The 21,338-nt window shown below is 43.5% G+C and overlaps 1 protein-coding gene across 1 annotated transcript in view; it reads right to left on the bottom strand.

Annotated features, from left to right (window-relative positions):
* Window positions 1–21,338, bottom strand: part of LOC126119666 (discoidin domain-containing receptor 2-like) — a 449,482-nt gene that overhangs the window by 25,866 nt on the left and 402,278 nt on the right. The window contains exons 12-14 of the mRNA XM_049915072.1: window positions 20,967–21,334; window positions 12,277–12,411; window positions 6,237–6,553 (exon numbers count right to left, since the gene is read on the bottom strand). Coding sequence (XP_049771029.1) covers window positions 6,237–6,553; window positions 12,277–12,411; window positions 20,967–21,334 — 820 coding nt within the window. The remainder of the gene's footprint in view (window positions 1–6,236; window positions 6,554–12,276; window positions 12,412–20,966; window positions 21,335–21,338) is intronic.

Raw genomic sequence — 21,338 nt, 5'->3', positions numbered from 1 at the left:
ATATGCTATAAAGCTTAGCTCCCCTTGAATAACTGAATAATAAATAAAATTTTTTGCTAGTGAATACAGACAGTTTGCTGAATATTGTGAAAAATTATCGAATTCCTATAAAATTGTTGTTGGGTAAGAATTTTCTAGCATTCTTGCTGAAACAGCTCTTGTCTATGACATCACAAATATTTAACAAAAGAGGTGACACAGACAGAGTGAAGGGAGCGGAGGCCTTTGGAAAATGGAGCGGCAGAAGTAAATTTCCATACGCGTACCTATTAAACATTAACTTCATCGATGTTACAACAAACTTTGGATGAACATCTACAAGGCATTGATATCACATTTAATCGAATAAAATAGTGTACTTCAGATTGTCGAGTCGTAAGAAATAGTCAGTTTCCAAAACTCAAAAGCTCAATGAGCCACGTCCCGGCTCCTATTATTAAGTTGCGAGAGCGCCAGAGACACTGCTACTGCGTCACAGCGTGACTGATTCTTCGGCATCCCTAGAGGGGCACGCGTATGCGGAGATGTGAACTCAACGCCAAGCCCGCCTACGCCAGATTCCGAGCGTCTGTAATGGTCTCACTTGTTAAGAGTAGGTTGTACTTCGGATGGACAGCAGCAAGAGTTTATGCCAGATGTGGGGAAGGGTGTTTCCTTCGGTTGCAGTTCGCGTAAGTGACGCAGTGTTGCATTCAGCTCCAACCGTTCCCTTTATGTGGTTCGTGACCTACCGATGGGAGTTTACCACCGAGAGAATCTCAGATCTTTCGCTTGAAGTTATGAAGCCATGCACGTGGCTGCTCAACATGCCATCCAGCCATCGTGGAAGTGCACTTACACGAATTTCACCGACACGATGGAATCCTTTTGGATCCCGTGAGCTTAAATTTTATTGAAGTTGAGGGTTTCGCAAAAGATCTGTTTTCTTGTAATACTCCTGGATGGACTTTCGAGGAGTTAAAAATAAAATTAAGTGAATATTGTTGTCATGGTGGAAAGGTATTCCCCATAACCCCGCGTGGCGCTTTGACAGTTACATTCGTATTCTGGGAGTAACGGTGCTAAAGGCCATTAACACGTTTCATTCGATATCTAATTTGCTGAGGGTAACCTTATAATTTTATGTAATCTGTGTTAAGGTGTGTAACTGGAGTGAGTCTTAGTTCCACTTCTACATCTACATGACTTCTTTGCGATCCACACTGAAGTATCTGTCAGAAGGTTTATCGAATCACTTTCAAGCTATTTCTCTATCGTTCACTCTCGAACAGCGAACAGGAAAAAAAGGAATTACGTAAATCATTCCGTGCGAGTTCTTGTTCCTTTCATCTCATTACGATGATCATTTCTTCCTCTGTAGGCGGACGCCACAAAAAGGAAGGAGAAAACTGGTGACTGAAATTTCGTGAAAAGATCCTGCAACGAAAAGTCCCATTGTTTAAAGGACTACCACCGCAATTTTTGATACCGTATTCGTGTCACTTTCTCATCTATTTCGCGATAATACCAAACGAGCTACACTCTTTTGAATTTTTTCGTTGTCCTTCGTCAGTCCTATCGAAGCGGATCTCTCACTACGCAGCAGTACTCCAGAAGAGGATGAACAAGAGTAGTGTAGGTAGTCTCTCTAGTAGACCTGTTGCAGCTATTAAGTTTTAGATGACGTGAATGATTTTCATAGGTACCTTTTAATATACAGAGTAGTATACGTATCCAGTTGTGTGTTACGTGTAGTTCAGAAAGATCACACCACTTGATGCTGACCTATAGGTAGTGATATCCCATAAATGAGAATCTATAAAAATTTTAAACGATTCATATGATGCAAGTTTGTAATTTTATAATCTGCTAACAGCTGGTAATGACCTCTAATTCTAATTTGAGGTAAATAAACACTGGCTTACATCAGCAATATTGTCCAGGCAGGTAGTTACAGAGTCACAGAGTTGACCCAGAATAAAAATAAAAAATTATTTTTATTTGCCCCTTTTGCCACTTCTTGTGAGTGTGATGGCACTGAAAAACTTGTTCAGATGAATAAGACTTCACAGTAAGACAGTACAACATTGTAGTTAGGGATATGCTAACAGATTATTAAGGCAAAACAGTGCATCATATGCAATTAGAATATATTAATATAAGGCTCGAATCTAAGATAAATAAGATTTATTACGAAAGTAAGCAATTACAACAATAAAACTGGTCAATGTATGCAGGGAAGAGTACCAAGTAAGTGTTGTAATACTTCGCATCCCGATGCTCGGAACAATAGGTTTCCACTTGAATATTGTCAAAATTTCTCCAAAGTCAAAGAAGACTGAAGGGTACTGCTTATTAGATTTTTTTACTTCGCTCAACAACAGGTATTCAGTTGTAACACTGACAACTGAAGAACGCTGCCGAGCTCCGAGCACCTACGGCAATTTAATGGGTGCTTAAAGACATGAGCGTAATCTGCGCCCTTTTTCTGGTACCGGAACCATCAGGTAAATCTAGACCAGTGGTAGATTACCGAGAGCTGAAGAGAAACGTAGTCCTTCATTCGATACCATTACCTGTTCTGCATATATGCTTTCATTGGTTTTCTAGTGGTTAGGTTTGTACCACACTGTACCTCAATCGCGTGCAGCTCACCATCAAGCTCCGTTGGTTTCCTGGGGATCAGATTTTTACCCCATTGCATCTCCTACCAAATTTCATTGCATGAGGGTTTAATCCTATTACGACTTTTGCCGCAGGTTGTAATATTTTTGATTTCAGTCGTGTTAACTTCAACGTCGCTACGAGTGCTGCAGGCTTTTCTTAGCTGCTAGATCTGTCATTTTCAACCATTAACTCTAAGTATATAAACAATTACATAGATGATTTAGTCATTTTTAGTACTAAAATGGATGAACATGTTCAGTATATGAGGGAAATCTTCACTCGACTGACGAACGCTGTTTCAACCGTGAAGCCCGAAAACATTGAAATTTTTTCCCATATACATTGTTTTTGGGGCATATTGCGACACAAGAGGAGGCTAGAGTGGATACAGTTCGTACTCAGGCTTTAGGAGAGTATCCACCTCTTATGAATTCTAAGGAAGTAGGAGAGTTTATCGGAATGGTAAGCTTTTTAGAAATTTTATCCCAGTGTTTTTCAAATAGCCATTCCCTTGAAGGAATTACGCAAAAAAGGTACGCAAGTCTGAGTGTAGAGATTTGAAACAAGGGGATTTTGAACGTCTAAAGGACACCCTAGTCTGTGCTCCCTTGTTGACAGTTTCATATTTCGATAGGTCGTTCAGTTTTCATACTGATGCCTGCTTGTATGATGTAGCAGCCTCCCTCCTTCAACTCTCGTTGATTATCTGCTCTGGAGAAAAGGTATTCTGATTATGTGTTGGAAGCTATGCCTTCTTTGTTAGCGTTGGATAAGTTCCGATTCTATTTGGTACATAGGCTGTTCTAACTTGAAACTGAGAGGTGGGTCTTAAACTGGTGTTGGCACGTCATAGGCATGATGGGGGAATAGTGAAATATGCGGGTTTCACTTCGAAGTAAGACATGTGAGAAATACTGATTACGTGATTGCTGATGGGTCAAGTACGATGTTTCAGGACGATTTCGAGGAAGATGGAGCAGTGAGTCAAGGGGAACAAATTACTGACGCCCCGTTTATCAAGCCGATCTTAAGGATTTTACGCTCTGTTTAAAACAGTTTACAAGTACCAGGAAGAGGATGAGACCTCAACATGACTAACGTTTCCTGCCCCACAGTAAGAAGACTGTCAAGGATGGTTACTCAGCGTCGAAGGATCGTTGGGTGCAGTTGCCAATGCACATCTACTTCTACATCTACATCGATACTCTGCAAATCACATTTAAGTGCCTGGCAGAGGGTTAATCGAACCATGGGAAATTCAGTGCCCTGAGACATAAATTGTGGGATAATGAAAGACACTGCCGATCAGGGGCTGTCTGAAGGTCAGTCACTCACTTTGGGTCTCCTTAGGATTCTATCTGTTTGAGGATTTAGAAGTCAGTTAAAGATGGAATCCATGCTGTGAAGCTCTAATGTATGGAATCCATGCTGTGACTCTCTGATTTGCAAATGATTGAAATTACTTCTGACGTGACTTGAGTGTTGCACAGGAGATACTTTCTCGAGACCCTGATGCATCTTGCTAAGTAATCTTCATGCTCTTTCTCTTATAGCATTCTGATTTGGGCTTGTGGAGGTCAGTTCTCTAATCTCTGCCCTGTGCAGTGTATTTACTGTTGTTGAGTTGGCCATAGTGCCACTCCGACCATCACTGCAGGAGCTGTTTTTTTATATGCTTTATCGCCCGTATTGTCACACTTACGGTACTGATGGTTTGGAAATGGAAACGAGTGTCCTAAACTAGTCACTATCAAGAAATAAAAAAAGGTACTTCCCAACACAACTTATGACGGAGTTACAACCATTTATTTGAATTATAGAACAGGTTGCTGAACTATTTTTCATCTGCAGCGTGTTGCATTTTCGTCTATAGATTTTAATATTTACACTAAAACTCGCTTCGGAAGTTCGACGTATATTGATTTCTGTTGATGGCAGATGCCGAAACATTGTAATACATAAAGAGATATTGCGAGCGATCTAGACTATGTTACTCATAAAGTATTCATGATGTTCGCGGTCTTACACCGGGAATTTATTGTCTTTATTGAAACAGTACCAACAATTTTTCTTCCCTCACATTATACGAAGTGCATTCAAGTTCTAAGGCATCCGATTTTTTTTCTCCGGACTGGAAAGAGATAGAAACATGCGCATTGTTTTAAAATGAGGCCGCGTTCTTTGTCAATACGTCCCAGAGATGGCAGCATCGTACGGCAGGTGGAATTTTACCGCCAGCAGCGAGAATGAGAACTGTTTTAAATACTTAAAATGGGGAAGTTTTCCTTACTTGAACAGCGTGCAATCATTCGTTTTCTGAATTTGCGTGGTGTGAAACCAATTGAAATTCATCGACAGTTGAAGGAGACATGTGGTGATGGAGTTATGGATGTGTCGAAAGTGCTTTCGTGGTTGCGACAGTTTAATGAAGGCAGAACATCGTGTGACAACAAACTGAAACAACCTCGGGCTCGCACAAGCCGGTCTGACGACATGATCGAGAAAGTGGAGCGATATTGTTTTGGGGGATTGCCGAAAGACTGTCTAACAGATCGCCTCCAGAGTTGGCATTTCTGTGGGTTCTGTGCACACAATCCTGAATGACGACCTGAAAATGCGAAAAGTGTCATCCAGGTGGGTGCCACGAATGCTGACGGACGACCATACGGCTGCCCGTGTGGCATGTTGCCAAGCAATGTTGACGCACAACGACAGCATGAGTGGGACTTTGTTTTCGTCAGTTGTGACAATGGATGAGACGTGGATGCCATTTTTCAATCCAGAAACAAAGCGCAAGTCACCTCAATGGAAGCACACAGATTCACCGCCACCAAAAAAAATTCGGGTAACCGCCAGTGCTGAAAAGATGATGGTGTCCATGTTCTGGGACAGCGAGGGCGTAATCCTTACCCATTGCGTTCCAAAGGGGGCTACGGTAACAGGTGCATCCTACGAAAATGTTTTGAAGAACAAATTCCTTCCTACACTGCAACAAAAACGTCCGGGAAGGGCTGCACGTGTGCTGTTTCCCCAAAACAACGCACCCGCGAATCGAGCTAACGTTACGCAACAGTTTCTTCGTGATAACAACTTCGAAGTGATTCCTCATGCTCCCTACTCACCTGACCTGGCTCCTAGTGACTTTTGGCTTTTTGCAACAATGAAAGACACTCTCCGTGGCCGCACATTCACCAGCCGTGCTGCTATTGCCTCAGCGATTTTCCAGTGGTCAAAACAGACTCCAAAAGAACCTTGGCCGCTGCCATGGAATCATGGCGTCAGCGCTGTGAAAAATGTGTACGTCTGCAGGGCGATTACGTCGAGAAGTAACGCCAGTTTCATCGATTTCGGGTGGGTAGTTAATTAGAAAAAAAATCGGAGGCCTTAGAACTTGAATGCACCTCGTACTAGACTAGAATAAGAAATGTGAGGAGCGACAGTAGAATGCAAAGTATCCTTCCCAACACACCATAAGGTGGCTTACAGAGAATAGGTGTACAGACCTGATTAGGATCTAGTAAATATGAAAACGTCGCTTGCTTCTTCGAGAACTCAGGGGCACCCTGGTGGAGGAGAACGCGTTTCCTCACCTGAGCGGCGGTCTGGTGGCTGCGTGGTACTGGAGGTAGAGCGCGAGATCGCCCAGCTCCGGGTACTGCACGACGGCCCAGCAGGCGGGCTGGTCGGGCGACACGCAGACGCCGAGCACGCGCGCCACGTGGGCGTCGCTGAGCGCCGCCAGCAGCCGCAGCTCGCGCAGCGCGTCGCCGCTAGAGGCGCCGGGAGCGCCGCCGCCGCCGCCGCCGCCGCCGCCGCCACTGCCGTCGGCGCGCAGCGTCCTCACCGCCACGGTGCGCCCGCAGTCCGGCACCACCTCCTGCAGGCCCTCCGTCTCGCACAGGAACACCTGCGCCGAGTACTCGGTACTTACCAATCGCGTCGCGTCGGAAACTGCGCGACATAAAGGATTATGCAGTTAATAAGCACTTCGGGCAATAGATTGGTAGCCGAAAGGCATCACGGGCTCTAACCTCGATAATGGTTTCACTTCGATGGGAAAGAGAGTGTGCAGTTTTCTTTTGTTGCACTGCATCCAGATGAAGACACAGATGATTATCAAGCTCAGAGCTAGCAAAATGCAGGAATTTTGATGGCTGAGTTTCACCAGCTGTTCCAACATTATGACTGAGAATTAAATCTGGTAATTTGTAAGACCTGTCGAGGTGTCTGAGTGTTGGTCCAATAAGGAAAGTGCGTGTGCAGTCTTCTGATCATGGTTGTCAAAATGGTTCAAATGGCTCTGAGCACTATGGGACTCAACTGCTGAGGTCATTAGTCCCCTAGAACTTAGAACTAGTTAAACCTAACTAATCTAAGGACATCACAAACATCCATGCCCGAGGCAGGATTCGAACCTGCGACCGTAGCGGTCTTGCGGTTCCAGACTACAGCGCCTTTAACCGCACGGCCACTTCGGCCGGCGATCATGGTTGTCAGCATTTACCGTGAAGACGTAGAAGAAAAGACAATATTTTTTCGTCGAGAATGCTGAAATAATCGTCCTAGTTCATTTTGAATAAATTCGTTTAGGTTGTTAGGTCGTGTCATTATAAAACGCCGAAACATTTACACCATCCGCGTTTCGGCCGTCTTTGCAAGTGTCCACTTCATGGCAACTTCTTTTTTATTTTTGTCACAGTCTGGATGCCATTTGGCAGATCGAAGCGAACACTTCCTAAGGAAACGTGGCTATACGGTAGAATATTGCCAGTGCTACTCTGTCAGGTGATTATCAGGCAAGAGAGAATCGGCAGCTTGTATCCATGAGTATTTTTTCTTCCCGCAGCGAGACTTTGATGCTAAGAGGTTGTTCTATGACCACTTCTTTAGCATAGGCAGTTGCCTACTGTGCTGTCAGCCCTCCATAGCACCACCAATGTCATTCCAGAAAGCGACGTCGCTATTACCCCGACCAACGAAAAAGGCGGTATACAGGGAGTACCATCCCCCGAACCTCACAGTTAATCTGTCTGAAGAGTACCGCTACAAAGACGAGCGAAACATTGGTGATATAGCTGTTTCAATGATTTATAATGACACAGCCTAAAAGCTAAAACAATATTATTCAATTATTCTAGCTGACAGTGGCCGCTGAAGCCTAAGAGCAAGTTTACTGATCCTGCTCACCTTAACCTGAATGCATGGAGCGACGTCATGCAACGAAACACACGCAGAGCACCGCAAAACCATCTCCGACGTGGATCTGTACGCTTCATGCACTGCGAGCTAAACACCTCGTTGGGCCGTCAGTGTATCCGGCGCCACATACCTCCAATCTTCTGCTGTCCACTTTCTGTATTGTTTGGTCCAATAAAGATGCGTAAGTACCTGTTCTGCTGTGAGTAATGACCTTTTGTACGCTAGCCGAATCGACAGATCCGTTGGGGCTTGTAGCTGCTTAAGCAGCAGTCACTTGGAAATTGGCAAGATGGACTTGGCTTCATCGACAGCAGCAATTCCTGTCTCGTTAGAAAGTAATTGTCATTGACAACGACGGCGTCTCGAGTCCCTATTGTTAAGGTTCGTTTTAGGACCAGTGTTCATACGCCATGATACACGTCTGAGAGTGGTACAGCAAGTCCCTATAGACAAGTCTGGCAGTCTGCTGTGATACATGGGGCGATTTCATTAACAGTGATCTTTGGTAAGTCTAAAGACGATAGTTGATTGCTAGTGTATCACATCTCTATCTTGTACCTTCCAATCTGCGCTGATTCCATATTAACAACTGGAACGTAGACATCACTTCATTGTCATGGACTATGTCATCGGTTGACATTCATGTAGACTCCTCGAATCAGGTCTACCGAATCTACAGCATTCCAAGGCGACCAGTGCGCACTTTTATGGGGTTGACGTACATTTTCTCCGGTGAATTTGTAATGATTTATTCATAAAGGAAATTAATACCTGATATGAGTCCACAGTCATTCTGGACTTCCGAGAGTGGTGCTGTCCAGGTTGTTGGTGCATTTTTATCTATCACGTTATTAACATGTTTCAGGAATTACTAAGACCACCCGTGAGACCACCGAATTTAAATGATGTCGGGCTGGGCTAGCACTGGGATGGGTGTCCATCAGGTCTGCCGAGCGCTGTTGGCAAGCGGGGTGCACTGAAGCCCTTGTGAGGCAAACTGAGGAGCTACTTGATTGAGAAGTAGCGGCTCCGGTCTCGGTAACTGACATAGGTCCGGGAGAGCGGTGTGGTGACCACATGCCCCTCCATATCCGCATCCGGTGACGCCTGTGGTCTGCGGATGACACGGCGGCCGGTCAGTAACGATGGGCCTTCATGGCATGTTCGGGCGGAGTTTTTTAGATGTTGTGAAACGAAATAAAAACTATGCTGTTTCGGCTAACATGGGTGGACATTACTATAACTATTCTTCGGAGAAACTCTTTGGAACATCTCTCTGAGGTGAAGTGTTAACACAATCTCTGGGATATATTTTCACGGTGGGCCTACGGTTGTCAAGAGGCGTCCTGCAGCTGAAAACAGATAACTGTAGACATATGTAATCTAAACGCAAATGCCTGCATATTACTTCAGCTGGAGATGGCAGCAGGTGTAGATTTATTTCGTTCAAAAATAATCTCACAATTATGTACCATAATTGGGGACCGAGTACTCTACTGATGAGAGGAACCAGTGGTCTCGACCGCATTTCGACATTTCCTACCAGCATGTACAATATTACCAGTAATCGTCATATCGCTATCGTTCTTTATACACGTTTCAGAGTCCAGTATCTATTTTCCACAGGACAAGAAAATATCACCGCAGTGTAACTGTTGTTAGCTGACATTATAGTATGGGTTGATTCTTTCTGTTTTGTATGTATGGGTATTGATATGACTCTTGGCATAATGCCGCGCCCTGCGAACCGTTCACGAGTTATCTGCGGTAGCACAGCTCACGAGCCAACTGCTACATTGAGAGCAAGCTGACGAAGAATTATGTCATCCTTTTCTTGCACGTCACAAGAACTCGCTGGATAAGGTGGTTTAATCTGAGTAGTGTGGTACTCAAGCTAAACCTTGCGTTGAACTTTGTGGAACACTCAACGCCAGCTCTTCTTTGTATACTAATAGGCCGAAACCTCACAACGTGTCAGTCTTGAGAAGCGCTGTACAAGATTCTACGGCACAATAGCCAGGTGTCGCGAGAAACTATTCCACTCAATTACAGGTTTAGATTTTCTGTGGTTGCCCGAAATCTCTAAGGGCAGATGCCGGTTATTACTTTGAAAAGGATTCCGCTGATTTCCTTCCTCATCTTTTCACAATGATAGCCTGAGCTTCCTTTCCTTACTACGAAATCCTACGAGCCTATGCGGTATTAGAATGCCACAAAAAGCCCTCACACAAATTACTTCTTAGTGATACACCCCCTCCACCCCACAAAATCACTTACACAGGTAAGTGTGGCAAAGTACCTCCTTAGTTCGAGCCATCGGGCGTATGCGAGGGTACGGTACCATCAAACGGCAAGATATTTTAAATCAGTTATTAATTTAAATTGCATAGTTAGCGCTCCGCCACGCCATAGGTGGTGCATTATAGCTACCTATGGCTTAGCCGAGGTCAGGTGTGGGAAATAATCTGTAATCGAGGGCAATACTCTTCAGTGGTGGGTAAATGTTGTCGCTTGACACGAGCACCAGTGTTCCAGTTTTGGCGGAGCAGTCTGGGAGTTACGTCGATGCACTGCATTACGCGGCACTGTTAAGCCGGTTTGTTAATGAGTTCTTAAAATGATTATATGCTCCGCGATCGATTATTGTATAAGCTTCAGTGTGAATGCAATCGTTAACAGATGGTGCCATGTAGAATGTGGCTCAGCTTTGTGTAGTTAAAAGTGTTCATAATTCTTCCTTATCCGTAATAAAACATAGAATCATTGTTCTCAGTCGACTCCGTCATCATCTGCTTCCCTAAATGACCACCACTTGCAGTTAGTTAATTATTAAATTCATGGAGAAAGGTGAATAAGAAATCGTTGTAATATAAGGGCCGAGATATGTTATAAATGGCAAAGTAGAAAATTGTAGAAAGACGGTGCGAAGTGTGTGTGCTGGGACCATGGATCCTCGGCACCGATTACTACGTTTTTCTCTTAATCTCATAAGTGGCCGCGATGGTTTCCAAGAACACGCCCTATCTTATTTCAGAAGAGCCAGATCTTCCTTATGTGAAACTGCTCAGTCGCGATAAATAGACAACGCGCTCGGGAGATAGCCTCCAAGATTTTCATTGGGGACAGAGAGTTCCATGACTTTCATCTAACAGGCAAGCGAAAGTGGAAGTTCCACAATTTATGTGGCATTTCTTTAATTTTATAATACTAACACATATCTTTCATGTAAATATTATACGGCGTTGAGTCGTACTTTTAGTAAGAATAGTAGCAAAAGTTTAATACCGTTTTCCTCACACAAACAGCAAATACTTATACTGGTCAATATATCACTATCATTACCTACACCTACCCTCCAGACATAGCGAATCTGACTCCTCAATCACTTGTTTGGAAAAGGCGTTAGTTAACGACCGCTTCTTTGTATTTATAAGTGTGATTTTTTGCAGACATCATAATAAATGTAATGACAATCAATCAAAAAATAGTACTCGATATAAAACCACATAGTTTCATTCTTGATCTGTTTAATATACTTTCGTTTCTTTGTTCTTGCGTTTACTATTTCTGTATGTGGATGATGAATTATGTCTATACGAAGATAACATAAATAAGAAGGATACAAAGTGAAAAAAGTTCTTGATGCAGATTTCTGAGAGCAGAAATAATACGTACTTTGTATTTTCATAAAGTAAATTGTTTAAGACATTAATTATTAAACAAAATTTTTGTAAATTGGATAGTACTAAAAGAAAGCAGAGATATCTATATTTATACAGAGAGAGCAACGGAATCTCAGCTTTTCTTGCATGTACAAAGTTTATTTACCCTAGAAGAAACTTGAACACGGTAGAGCGGAAACGTTTTCCATTGATGTCCGCCCCCGTTAGTTGCGTAGTCAGCGCGACAGACTGTCAATCTTAAGGGCCCAGGTTCGATTCCTGGGTCGGAGATTTTCTCCGCTCAGGGACTGGGTGTTGTGTTGTCCTAATCATCATCATTTCATCCCCATCGACGCGCAAGTCGCCGAAGTGGCGTCAAATAGAAAGACTTGCACCAGGCGAACGGTCTACCCGACAGGAGGCACTAGTCACACGACATTTATTTATTTTTATTTACCGCATTGATAATTTTTCTTTTTTAATTTTTTTTTCTTATACAGACTCTGAGATACTAAAATTTTGATTAATCGCCTCTAAACAAAGTCATCGCTAATGTTTAACTTTAAACAATTAAAACTCCGTCACGTCACTGTTACTGAGAATCAAAGTTCTACTCAACGCAAGTGAAAATGTGCTGTGATGCAGACGCCACATAAATAAGTCAGGTGCAATATTTTAGAGAACTTTCTCCTTTTTTTAGTGTTCTACATTGTGTACACCAGCCATTCTGACTAGGTGCTTGTGCACAGCGTTGGGGAGGGAGACTTACCTCTCCGGCGTGGCAGGAGCCGACCTTCTCGACGACCCTGAGGCAGCGGCGCGGGATGTCTGCGAGCTCCGCCTCCCGGCACTTGTAGGGGCGGCCCATGCTGGGCGCGATGTTCCACGTCACCGCCGGCGGCGCCTGCGCGCACGCAAACACCTCGCTAAAGCATCACCTCTACAGCCGACTCCGGAGTATCTAGGACAACATGCTGGCTTCTGGAACGCGTTGCACTAGCTAACCACCATATTACTGCCCGTGGCCTCGCGTGGCCGTTGTAGGAAACACGCGGTGAGGTTACAGTGAACAAGGACAGCCGTGACTAACGCAAGCGCATTGCATTGGCAATGCTTTCAGTTCAATTACGAGTATACTATCAAGCGGTGCAGCGTGTCCGCAGGTAATACGGTCAGGAGTGCAGAACAATGTTACACATAATCATCAATACCACTGAGACATTGGAAATTCAGCTGAGAAAGAGTTTAATTTTAAATTTATATAATTTCCCAGGACGAAAAGAGGCAAAACTCAGGCTACAGAAAACAATCTTGCCGGCAATAATTATCACAAATGGTTTGAGTGAAAACTGATTCCTAACATACCAGCTGTAGTACTGCTGTTCTTGGTAATGCTCTGTATCATACTATTTAGACAAATAAGTCCTCTCCGCTGCAAATCGCAGAAAGAGAATAACTTGATTGTTTATTCAGAACAAATTAATTTTGAATCGAGCTTAACAAGAAATTAGCTTTTATAAACTGTATGGTATTGTAAGCAAAATCCTCTTTTTAAAGCAGATGCCGCTTCGAAGAGTAAGGGCTACACTGTTCTGAGCTCCCGCCATTCAGCAGTGAAATGAACCATATAGAACTGATCTGGAATACAGCGAAACAAAAATACTGCAAAAAAATTTCCTTCCATTAACTACATAAAACAGATAAACAACGATCATTTAAAAGTAATTAAAATTTAAAGTTGGCGCAGAGATGGGCTAATCGAAGAAGCAATACAAAATATAGTAATGAAAGTTGTTCTCGTAAGTGAAGATAAACCCCATGATGACGACGTCAATGCCATGGAAACTGAGCCGGTGGACGACACGGGAACGAATTCCGACGAAAGACATACAGCAGGTGAATAACTTGGTGTCTGCTCCTTCTGGGAAGGTTCGTCGCCTTCATGACTCTATCCACCAAGGTTAGTGCAGTTTTCATTGCGTAACTGTAGTTGTACGGTCCTTCCTTCCCTACCTCCCTCCTAACCGCCATTACGCGCTGACTCACGATAAGTCGACTGAAGCGCCTTCACTCGCAGATGCAATAACTTTGTAATCGACTAACAATTACGTGAAAAGTATGCGTAACACAAAAGAAATAAGAAGTAGAGGGGAAGTACAACTGTTTGTGCTGAATGCATGACCCGATATTTTCAATGTGTCAGAGATCAAAAGAACTTGATGGACAAGTCAGTAGTCGAAACCCCTCTACAAAAACTTAGGTGAAGACAGCAGGGGCCATCATGCATTATCTTGTTGAATAACAATGGCTCGGAGACCTCCAAGATAGCGTATAGTCAGTGGAATTAACAGGACTTAAATGTAACACCTACTGTTCAAATTAGTGATTATGAGAATCAGAGGTTAGGGTTGTGTATCAAATGGCACGACACTTCACTCCATAGCTTCATGTTCTGGGCTTGTATTACAATGATAAATGCCCTCTGGCAACGTAAGCTCTTATCGAAATCTCGACACACCGATACATCCGACTAACACTAAGCAGAAAAGAGCACACGCTGCCTCACTTGTTCTCTGAGTTGTTGTTGGCGCATCACTCCCGACGTGCATCTCTTTGTGGCCGCGTCGGAGGCAGCTGCAGAAAAGAGCGCCCTGCTGACAGTCCGTTGTAATGCAGACGTCGTCGCACTGTCTGTCTGTTTGTATGTCTAGCTGAATACAGGCCCGTTTCCTGACTCAACGAACGTAACACGACTGTACGACACTGCAACGCCAGGCAAACAACCTGTCTGTCCTCTCAAGCGTTACTCACGAGGAGCAATTAATGGTGTTGACTACGGCCTTCGCAAATCTGTCTATTTCAGCTTCACATAACAGTCCATAGATCCCGACAACGCGAGCTCCTTTAAACGATAAAATGCGGTCTCGATAGGCAGAGATCCTGCCGCTTTCGAATTCCATCATGTTTTTTGGGTATTTCTCTTACTTAAAAAATGGTTCAAATGGCTCTGAGCACTTTGCGACTTAACTTCTGAGGTCATCAGTCGCCTAAAACTTAGAACTAATTAAACATAACTAACCTAAGGACATCACACACATCAATGCCCGAGGCAGGATTCGAACCTGCGACCGTAGCGGTCACTCGGTTCCAGACTGTAGCGCCTAGAACCGCACGGCCACTCCGGCCGGCTCTCTTACTTCCTCGAAGGATAGTACGATCTTGTCACAAACAACACCGAATGTGAAGTTTGCATTGTAACATTACCTTGTAATGCATGTTTTAATATCTTTGCATCAAGTAAAGCAGAACTTTTATTGGAGACAAGTGTTCGCTGACACTTCCTGGCGACGTTAGTCATCCTTTTGTATTCGTTATGCCCCTGACAGCTGGCAGAGCGTAAACATTCTGTGTGAAATGGGGCAGGCTGAGATAATTAAATGTTTCTAATTTATTTCCAAAACATCTTTCTCTGCTTAGAAAAATGGCTCTGAGCACTATGGGACTTAACATCTGTGGTCATCTGTCCCCTAGAACTTAGAACTACTTAAACCTAACTAACCTAATGACATCACACACATCCATGCCCGAGGCAGGATTCGAACCTGCGACCGGAGCGGTCACGCGGTTCCAGACTGAAGCGCCTAGAACGCACGGCTACACCGGCCGGCTTTCTCTGCTTAGAGACACTTTTCTTAAGGTTTGTTGAAAATCACAGAATCAATTTTCTGGGGTAGGTACCACACCTAGCTAGTAGACCTTGGTGATTCGGTGAATTCCCGTCGTCCCAGGGCCGGCGAGAGCTAAAGGAGGCTGAGCATCGCCGGGAAGCATCGATGAACGTTTTACCTCTTTCAAAAGTTACTCCTGATAACACGATCTATGATTCGTAGACGTTTGATGCAGACACTTTGAAACACGCTGTACATAGAACGTAGACGGCGATGATCTTACATTCTCTGTGTTGTTATGCTGGGACGCTAATTATTTACGTACTGAAGTATGTGGTATACTTGACGCCAATTTGACATTAGTTCCATGCCGCCCTCGTGGTGATGTAATTATAATGGCTAGCAGTGTAGATCCCATATTAGTGGCGCTGATTTTAGTTGGCTTTTTCATGAACATAAATTACTTGGTGTGGAAGAGTATCGAACCACTGGCTGACCTGTGGGAATTAGAAGTTAGCAGTCGTTTCATTATTCAGAATCATTTTATTCCAACTGCTAACGTTTGTAAAGAAACACTCTGACAGTTGCCTTATATGTGTTAAAAAGTCACTGTTACATCGATCATCATATACAAATACAAAGATGATTAACACTGAAATTTCATAGCTATGAATTTAAGGAGTACGTAGATAATTACCAAGAAGTGATTCGGATTTGGAATGAGCGGTGATGATTACTTCCAATTTTATCAACAAACAAGATCGTAATAGACGATGAAGCGCAAAGTGCTTTACTCTACCGAAATGAGCTGTATAGAGACAAAATCACAATGCAGCAATTGTGCAAATATTTCAGCTAAGAAGGTGTAGTATCAGAAGCTTCGAGCGGCGGATCATTACAAATGGACATTGCTTTGGATGTTTTTCAATGATTAGAAATTTGACCTAAATTGTTTCATTTATGCACACAGATAAGCTTCTTGGTTATCTGCTCTCCATAGTGTTGTACGACTGTTTGCGAATGAACTTGGTAATGCTCTAATTTCTGTCTTCATAATCTTCGGAATGTTGTGTGAATTCTTCATTGGTTCACGGGTGTCCAGTCGGATAATGTTCTGAAAGGTGCACTGTATTTCAAGGAGACAGCTGCTTGTCATCCTCAGGTGCCTACTGACATTTTGCTGGAGTGGCTGGCCATATATGCGCAGGCTCGCTAGAAAAGCGTCATCGGAAACGAATCCGAGCGCCACGACAGGCAGTGCGCCCTGCAGGAGAAAGGGGCCAAGGTCTCTGCATGAGCGACGCGTCAAAAGTGCGGCCGCAAACCGCAGTTCACTGCACGAGTGGGCAGAGTGTTGGGGCCCAGTGCAAGTATGTGGACTCCGATTCCCTGTCTCTGTTGACTCGGATTCGTTTGCCTGCGGCCAACTGTGCTTTAGTGCCACCAATGGTGGTTCCCTTGTCTTGATAAGTTGAAATCCCGTATCTCCATTATCAGGTCGTTACTCAAACGTATTTCGATTCCTTTTTAATGATGGAGTCCCAGTACGTGGAGGCGGACTCAAGATCTTTATCTCTCCGCAGTTCTTGCTATGTCCCGTGACAAAACAGTGTTCAGCAACAACGGACTTTTCTGGCTGAACCAATCCGGTGTGACGTCTGTGTTTAGTTCAGCTATCCTTAACTGTGCGTCACCTTTGGCCAATGTATGTCGCCCATGTCGGAACGGGATTTTATGTATTCTTGGTCTCCTTAGGCCTCCTAGGTTGTCTTTAGCAGAACCCAGCATCATTTGTACTCGCACTGGATGGCGGAAGACTCATTTTATTTTATGTTTCTCGAACAGCCTACCGATCTTAAAGGACACGCCACCAACTATCCGATGGCAGGCTGTGGGTATGGCGAAAGCCCCGTTAACGTCATCTTCCAGCGTGGGTAGTGCCAAAAGTAAAATTCGGAGGCGATGGTGTTATGGTGTGGTCGTATTTGTCATGGAGGGGGCTTGCACCCTTTGTCGTTTTGCGTGGCAGTATCACAGTACAGGCCTACATTGATGTTTTGAGCACGTTGTTGCTTCCCACTATTGAAGAGCAACTCGGGGATGGAGCTTGAATCTTTCAACACTATCGAACACCTGTTCATAATGCACTGCCTGTGGCGGAGTGGTTACATGACAATAACATACCTGTAATGGACTGGCCTACACAGAGCCCTGACCTGAATCCTATAGAATACTTTTGGGATGTTTTGGAACGCCGACTTCGTTCCAGGCCTCATCGACCGACATCGATACCTCTCCTCTGTGATAAATGGGCTGCCATTCCCCATGAAACCTTCTAGTACCTGTTTGAACGTATGCCTGCGAGAGTGGAAGCTGTTGTCAAAGCTGTTGTCAAGGCTAAGGATGGGCCAACACGTTACTGAATTCCAGCATTACCGATGGAGCGTGCCACGAACTTGTAAGTCATTTTCAGTCAGGTGTCCGGATACTTCTGATCGCATAGTGTATTGGCGAGGCACTACAGTAACATTTCAGTAACCATCAGAAGATGACGAGCAGCTGTCTCGTTGAAATATTGTACAGATTTCACGTTATTATTCGACGCGAAGCCCGTGAACCAACGAAGTAGTTATTACATCGGGAAATTCTCAAACAGCACAGCGTGTGACTGCTTGGAAAGGAATTCAGTATATCTCTGTTGAAATGAAAAGCTAAGATTAGGGTGTTACTGCTTAAGCGAGCAAAATTTATGATTGCAAATCAGTGGTGTGCAAGTATTCCCAAGCAGTAACCCCCCTATTTAGAGTGAAATAGTGACTCTCATACAAAAATCAGTCCCACGTATTGCCACACTTCGAAACTGTACTGTACGTTGTAAAGATATTTGTTATGATTTTATCACCAAAAAATCACATATTATTGTTAGCCGCTCCATGATACGTCAGTATTTACTTTGTTTTAGTGCTAATAACCAAGCGAGGCGGCGTTCGGCATTAACCGGCGTCGTGTGTGTCTTATGAGCAGCCGCTCAACCGTGAAATGTAAGTTTTATCACCTCCCGCCTAGGTGTCACAGTACTTGCTCCTCTTGTATCACTAGTTTAATCACAATGAAACCTCTTTTGGAATCCGTTACCTTTGCTTACTATTTCTTATTCCGTATTCAAATAATTATTATTTATTGTTATTATTATTTAGCATTATAAGTAATATAACTTAGAACTCGAGGAGAAGAAAACGGAAAATACAGGAATTACGAATCGTATACTTAAAGTAAATGTTTATCATTGCAAATCAGTGGTGTACAAGTATTCCCAAGCAGTAACCCCCCCTATTTAGAGTGAAATAGTGACTCTCATACAAAAATCAGCCCCACGTATTGCCACACTTCGAAACTGTACTGTACGTTGTAAAGATATTTGTTATGGTTTTATCACCAAAAAATCACATATTGTTGTTAGCCACTCCATGATACGTCAGTATTTCCTTTGTTTTAGTGCTAATACTAGAAACTGCTGTCACTATCCTTAATAAAATAACACATTTCGTAAAGCAGTGGAAGCAAAGAGAAGATATGCATCATGCACCAGTATGCTATGCAGATATATAAAACCAAGATCAAATAAGTGCCGATGTCATGGATAAATTGAGATGAGATCCTACTGTGTGTAGGTGGACAAAACTTCAAATCGGTGGAAAAGTTAAATAGTAGATGCAATTAATTACCCATCGACTACAAGTAAATTCAGTTTGGAGTCTGCGAAATATATTGAGATCGTAATCGCTGCCTTACAAAACAAACTTAAAGATCTGGAATACGGTCACTTCCATAAATGTACTTTATATTTCCGAAACTGGGTTATTGGTCTTCTGAATGGTTTTGTGCTGCCTCTTCAGAGTAGCACTTACACCCAAAGTGCTTAGTTATATAGTGAATAATTTCCAATCTTGATCTATTTCTATAATGATTTCCCTTTACAGCTCTCTCTAAGACAATGGCGACTGTGACTTGTTAATACATATCTAGGTGCTCTGTGTAAACACTGAACGACTGTCATGATGCAATGGCAATCACTGAATATAAGCACGATGTGTAGCTAGTGGATCCGTTTCGCTGATTATGTGGCATGAGCGCTTGAAAGTGTAATATTAATTTTTTTTTAGAACTGTTACTTCAGGAAACATTTTCCCTTCATACACGAACACTGTCCTGATGGGTAAACTGGAAAACATCTTGTCTCAGCAGGATTCATCAGAAGACTGAAAGAAAAAGGGACTTGGCAGACAGGGGTGGAGGTAGCTCGTTAGAGCGACGCGTTGACTTCAGAGTGTGTGGTGACTGAGTGATGATGACTATGGTGACATTTAAGGGGAGTTAGAACGCCCTATTCCGACAATATTAAATTTGGCTTCGCTGTATTTCAGGAACCACCGTAGCCATTGACATGAAACTTATACAGGACATTAAACTACATGTTCTGAGTCTACTGAACTACAGTAATTGCATTCCAGCCACTGCTTTTGGGAATAGAATTTTTTAACTACACGGTTAAAATTTTGTGTACTTTTTTGTATGTTACCTAAATAATTTTAATTATACATAACATTATGTTCTTCTTTTAGTTCAGTAGACTGAGGACATGTATGTTATCACTCTGCTGAAAGTTTGAATACTCTACTCGAAGTGGTTTCTGAGATTAAGGGAAAAATGCAACAGAAAATTTAAATTTTCAAGAATGGCTTCTTAAGTTTCAAAAGGCTGTACCTAAATATGTGCTTAATTTTTTATTTTTAGTCACTGAGAAGCACCCTGCACCATACTGTATATCATCCTCTTGATTTTTTTCCAAGTTATTTCTTCTTTCTGGATTCCTGAGTGGCCAACTGTGCTGCATACTCTGCTTTATCAATGCGAACCTTGTCCATCCGTTCAAGTTCTCTGATGCAGTTTGCTCCAGGATTAATTCCCAGATGCTGTAGTACCTTCACCCTACCAATGTTGTCATCATTGAAAGCAATAACAGCATCACTGATCCCCTACTTTAGTGTCTTCATTCCAACAAAAACATTTTTTGGTAAGCGAGTCCATATATGATCATTGAAAGACTCATTGTGACTTTGAGTCTGACCATGCAGAAACTTTCAGTATTTTTCAAGTCTCTTCAAAAAAGTTTTATGATATCCATGACTGATGTTGGGATAGAATGTTTATGGCTGTATGAACTGTTTGAGTACTGGGCATTGCGGTAATGCATCCTGAATCAGGTCCAGGAGGTCTAAGGTGGTGTACTGGTTTTTCATCAGTTGATTTTGGGGAGGAAGGTAGCCCATACTGCCTGCTTCATATTCAACAAATCCTCAATATCATTTCTAACGGCCATCCCATAATACTGCTGTTGTTCATCAATCATTTTTTTCTGTCAGTCTGCCTCTTATGATTTTACCATCAGAAAGTTTCTTGTCTCTCAAACTTTGTTTAAATTTCCTCAACCTGGTGCCCATCCCCACGTAACAAACACATAATTTAGCCTTTATAACACAGCAATCCACAGCCTTCTATATTAGATCTTGAAGTAATGCACGTAAAAATTTTAACACTTTCAAACAGCGTAGATTATACTTTAAAAAATAAAATAAAATATTTCTCTTGTTGTTTGTAAGCGATATCTATATATAATTTTATTTGGAAAATTGTCAATTTTATAATGAGATAAAAATATGAAAACGTGAAAAAAATTGTTTTTCCGTTTTAACTCCCCTTAAGCACGGTAGCACGAGCAGCACGTACTCACCCTCCTGTTTTCCCTGGGGGCAGTGTGGCAGCGGCGGCGGTCGACAGTAGCTGTGGGTGCCGTAGAGGCAGGTGGCCGCGGGGAGGTTCGCCCGCGGCCGGTGGTGGCGGTGCGGTGCTGGGGCGGCTGCAGGCTGTGGAACTGACGGCCCGCCCCCGCTGACGCCGCGCCCGTGCTGGCCTCGGACGCGTCCTCCTCAGGCGGCGGCGGGGGCGGCAGCGGCGCTGTCTGCGGCAGCGGCGGGGGCGGCGGCAGGTCCACCACGGGCACGAGCGGCGCGACGGCGGCGCTGGCGGTCTGCGCGGGCAGCAGCGCGTGCAGCGGCGTCTGGCCCAGCGCCAGGCCCAGCAGCCCGCCGTCCACGTCCTCTGC

This window comes from Schistocerca cancellata, chromosome 1, assembly GCF_023864275.1.
Source record: "Schistocerca cancellata isolate TAMUIC-IGC-003103 chromosome 1, iqSchCanc2.1, whole genome shotgun sequence".
NCBI classification, from domain to species: domain Eukaryota; kingdom Metazoa; phylum Arthropoda; class Insecta; order Orthoptera; family Acrididae; genus Schistocerca; species Schistocerca cancellata.
This window is presented reverse-complemented; position numbering and strand designations above follow the sequence as displayed.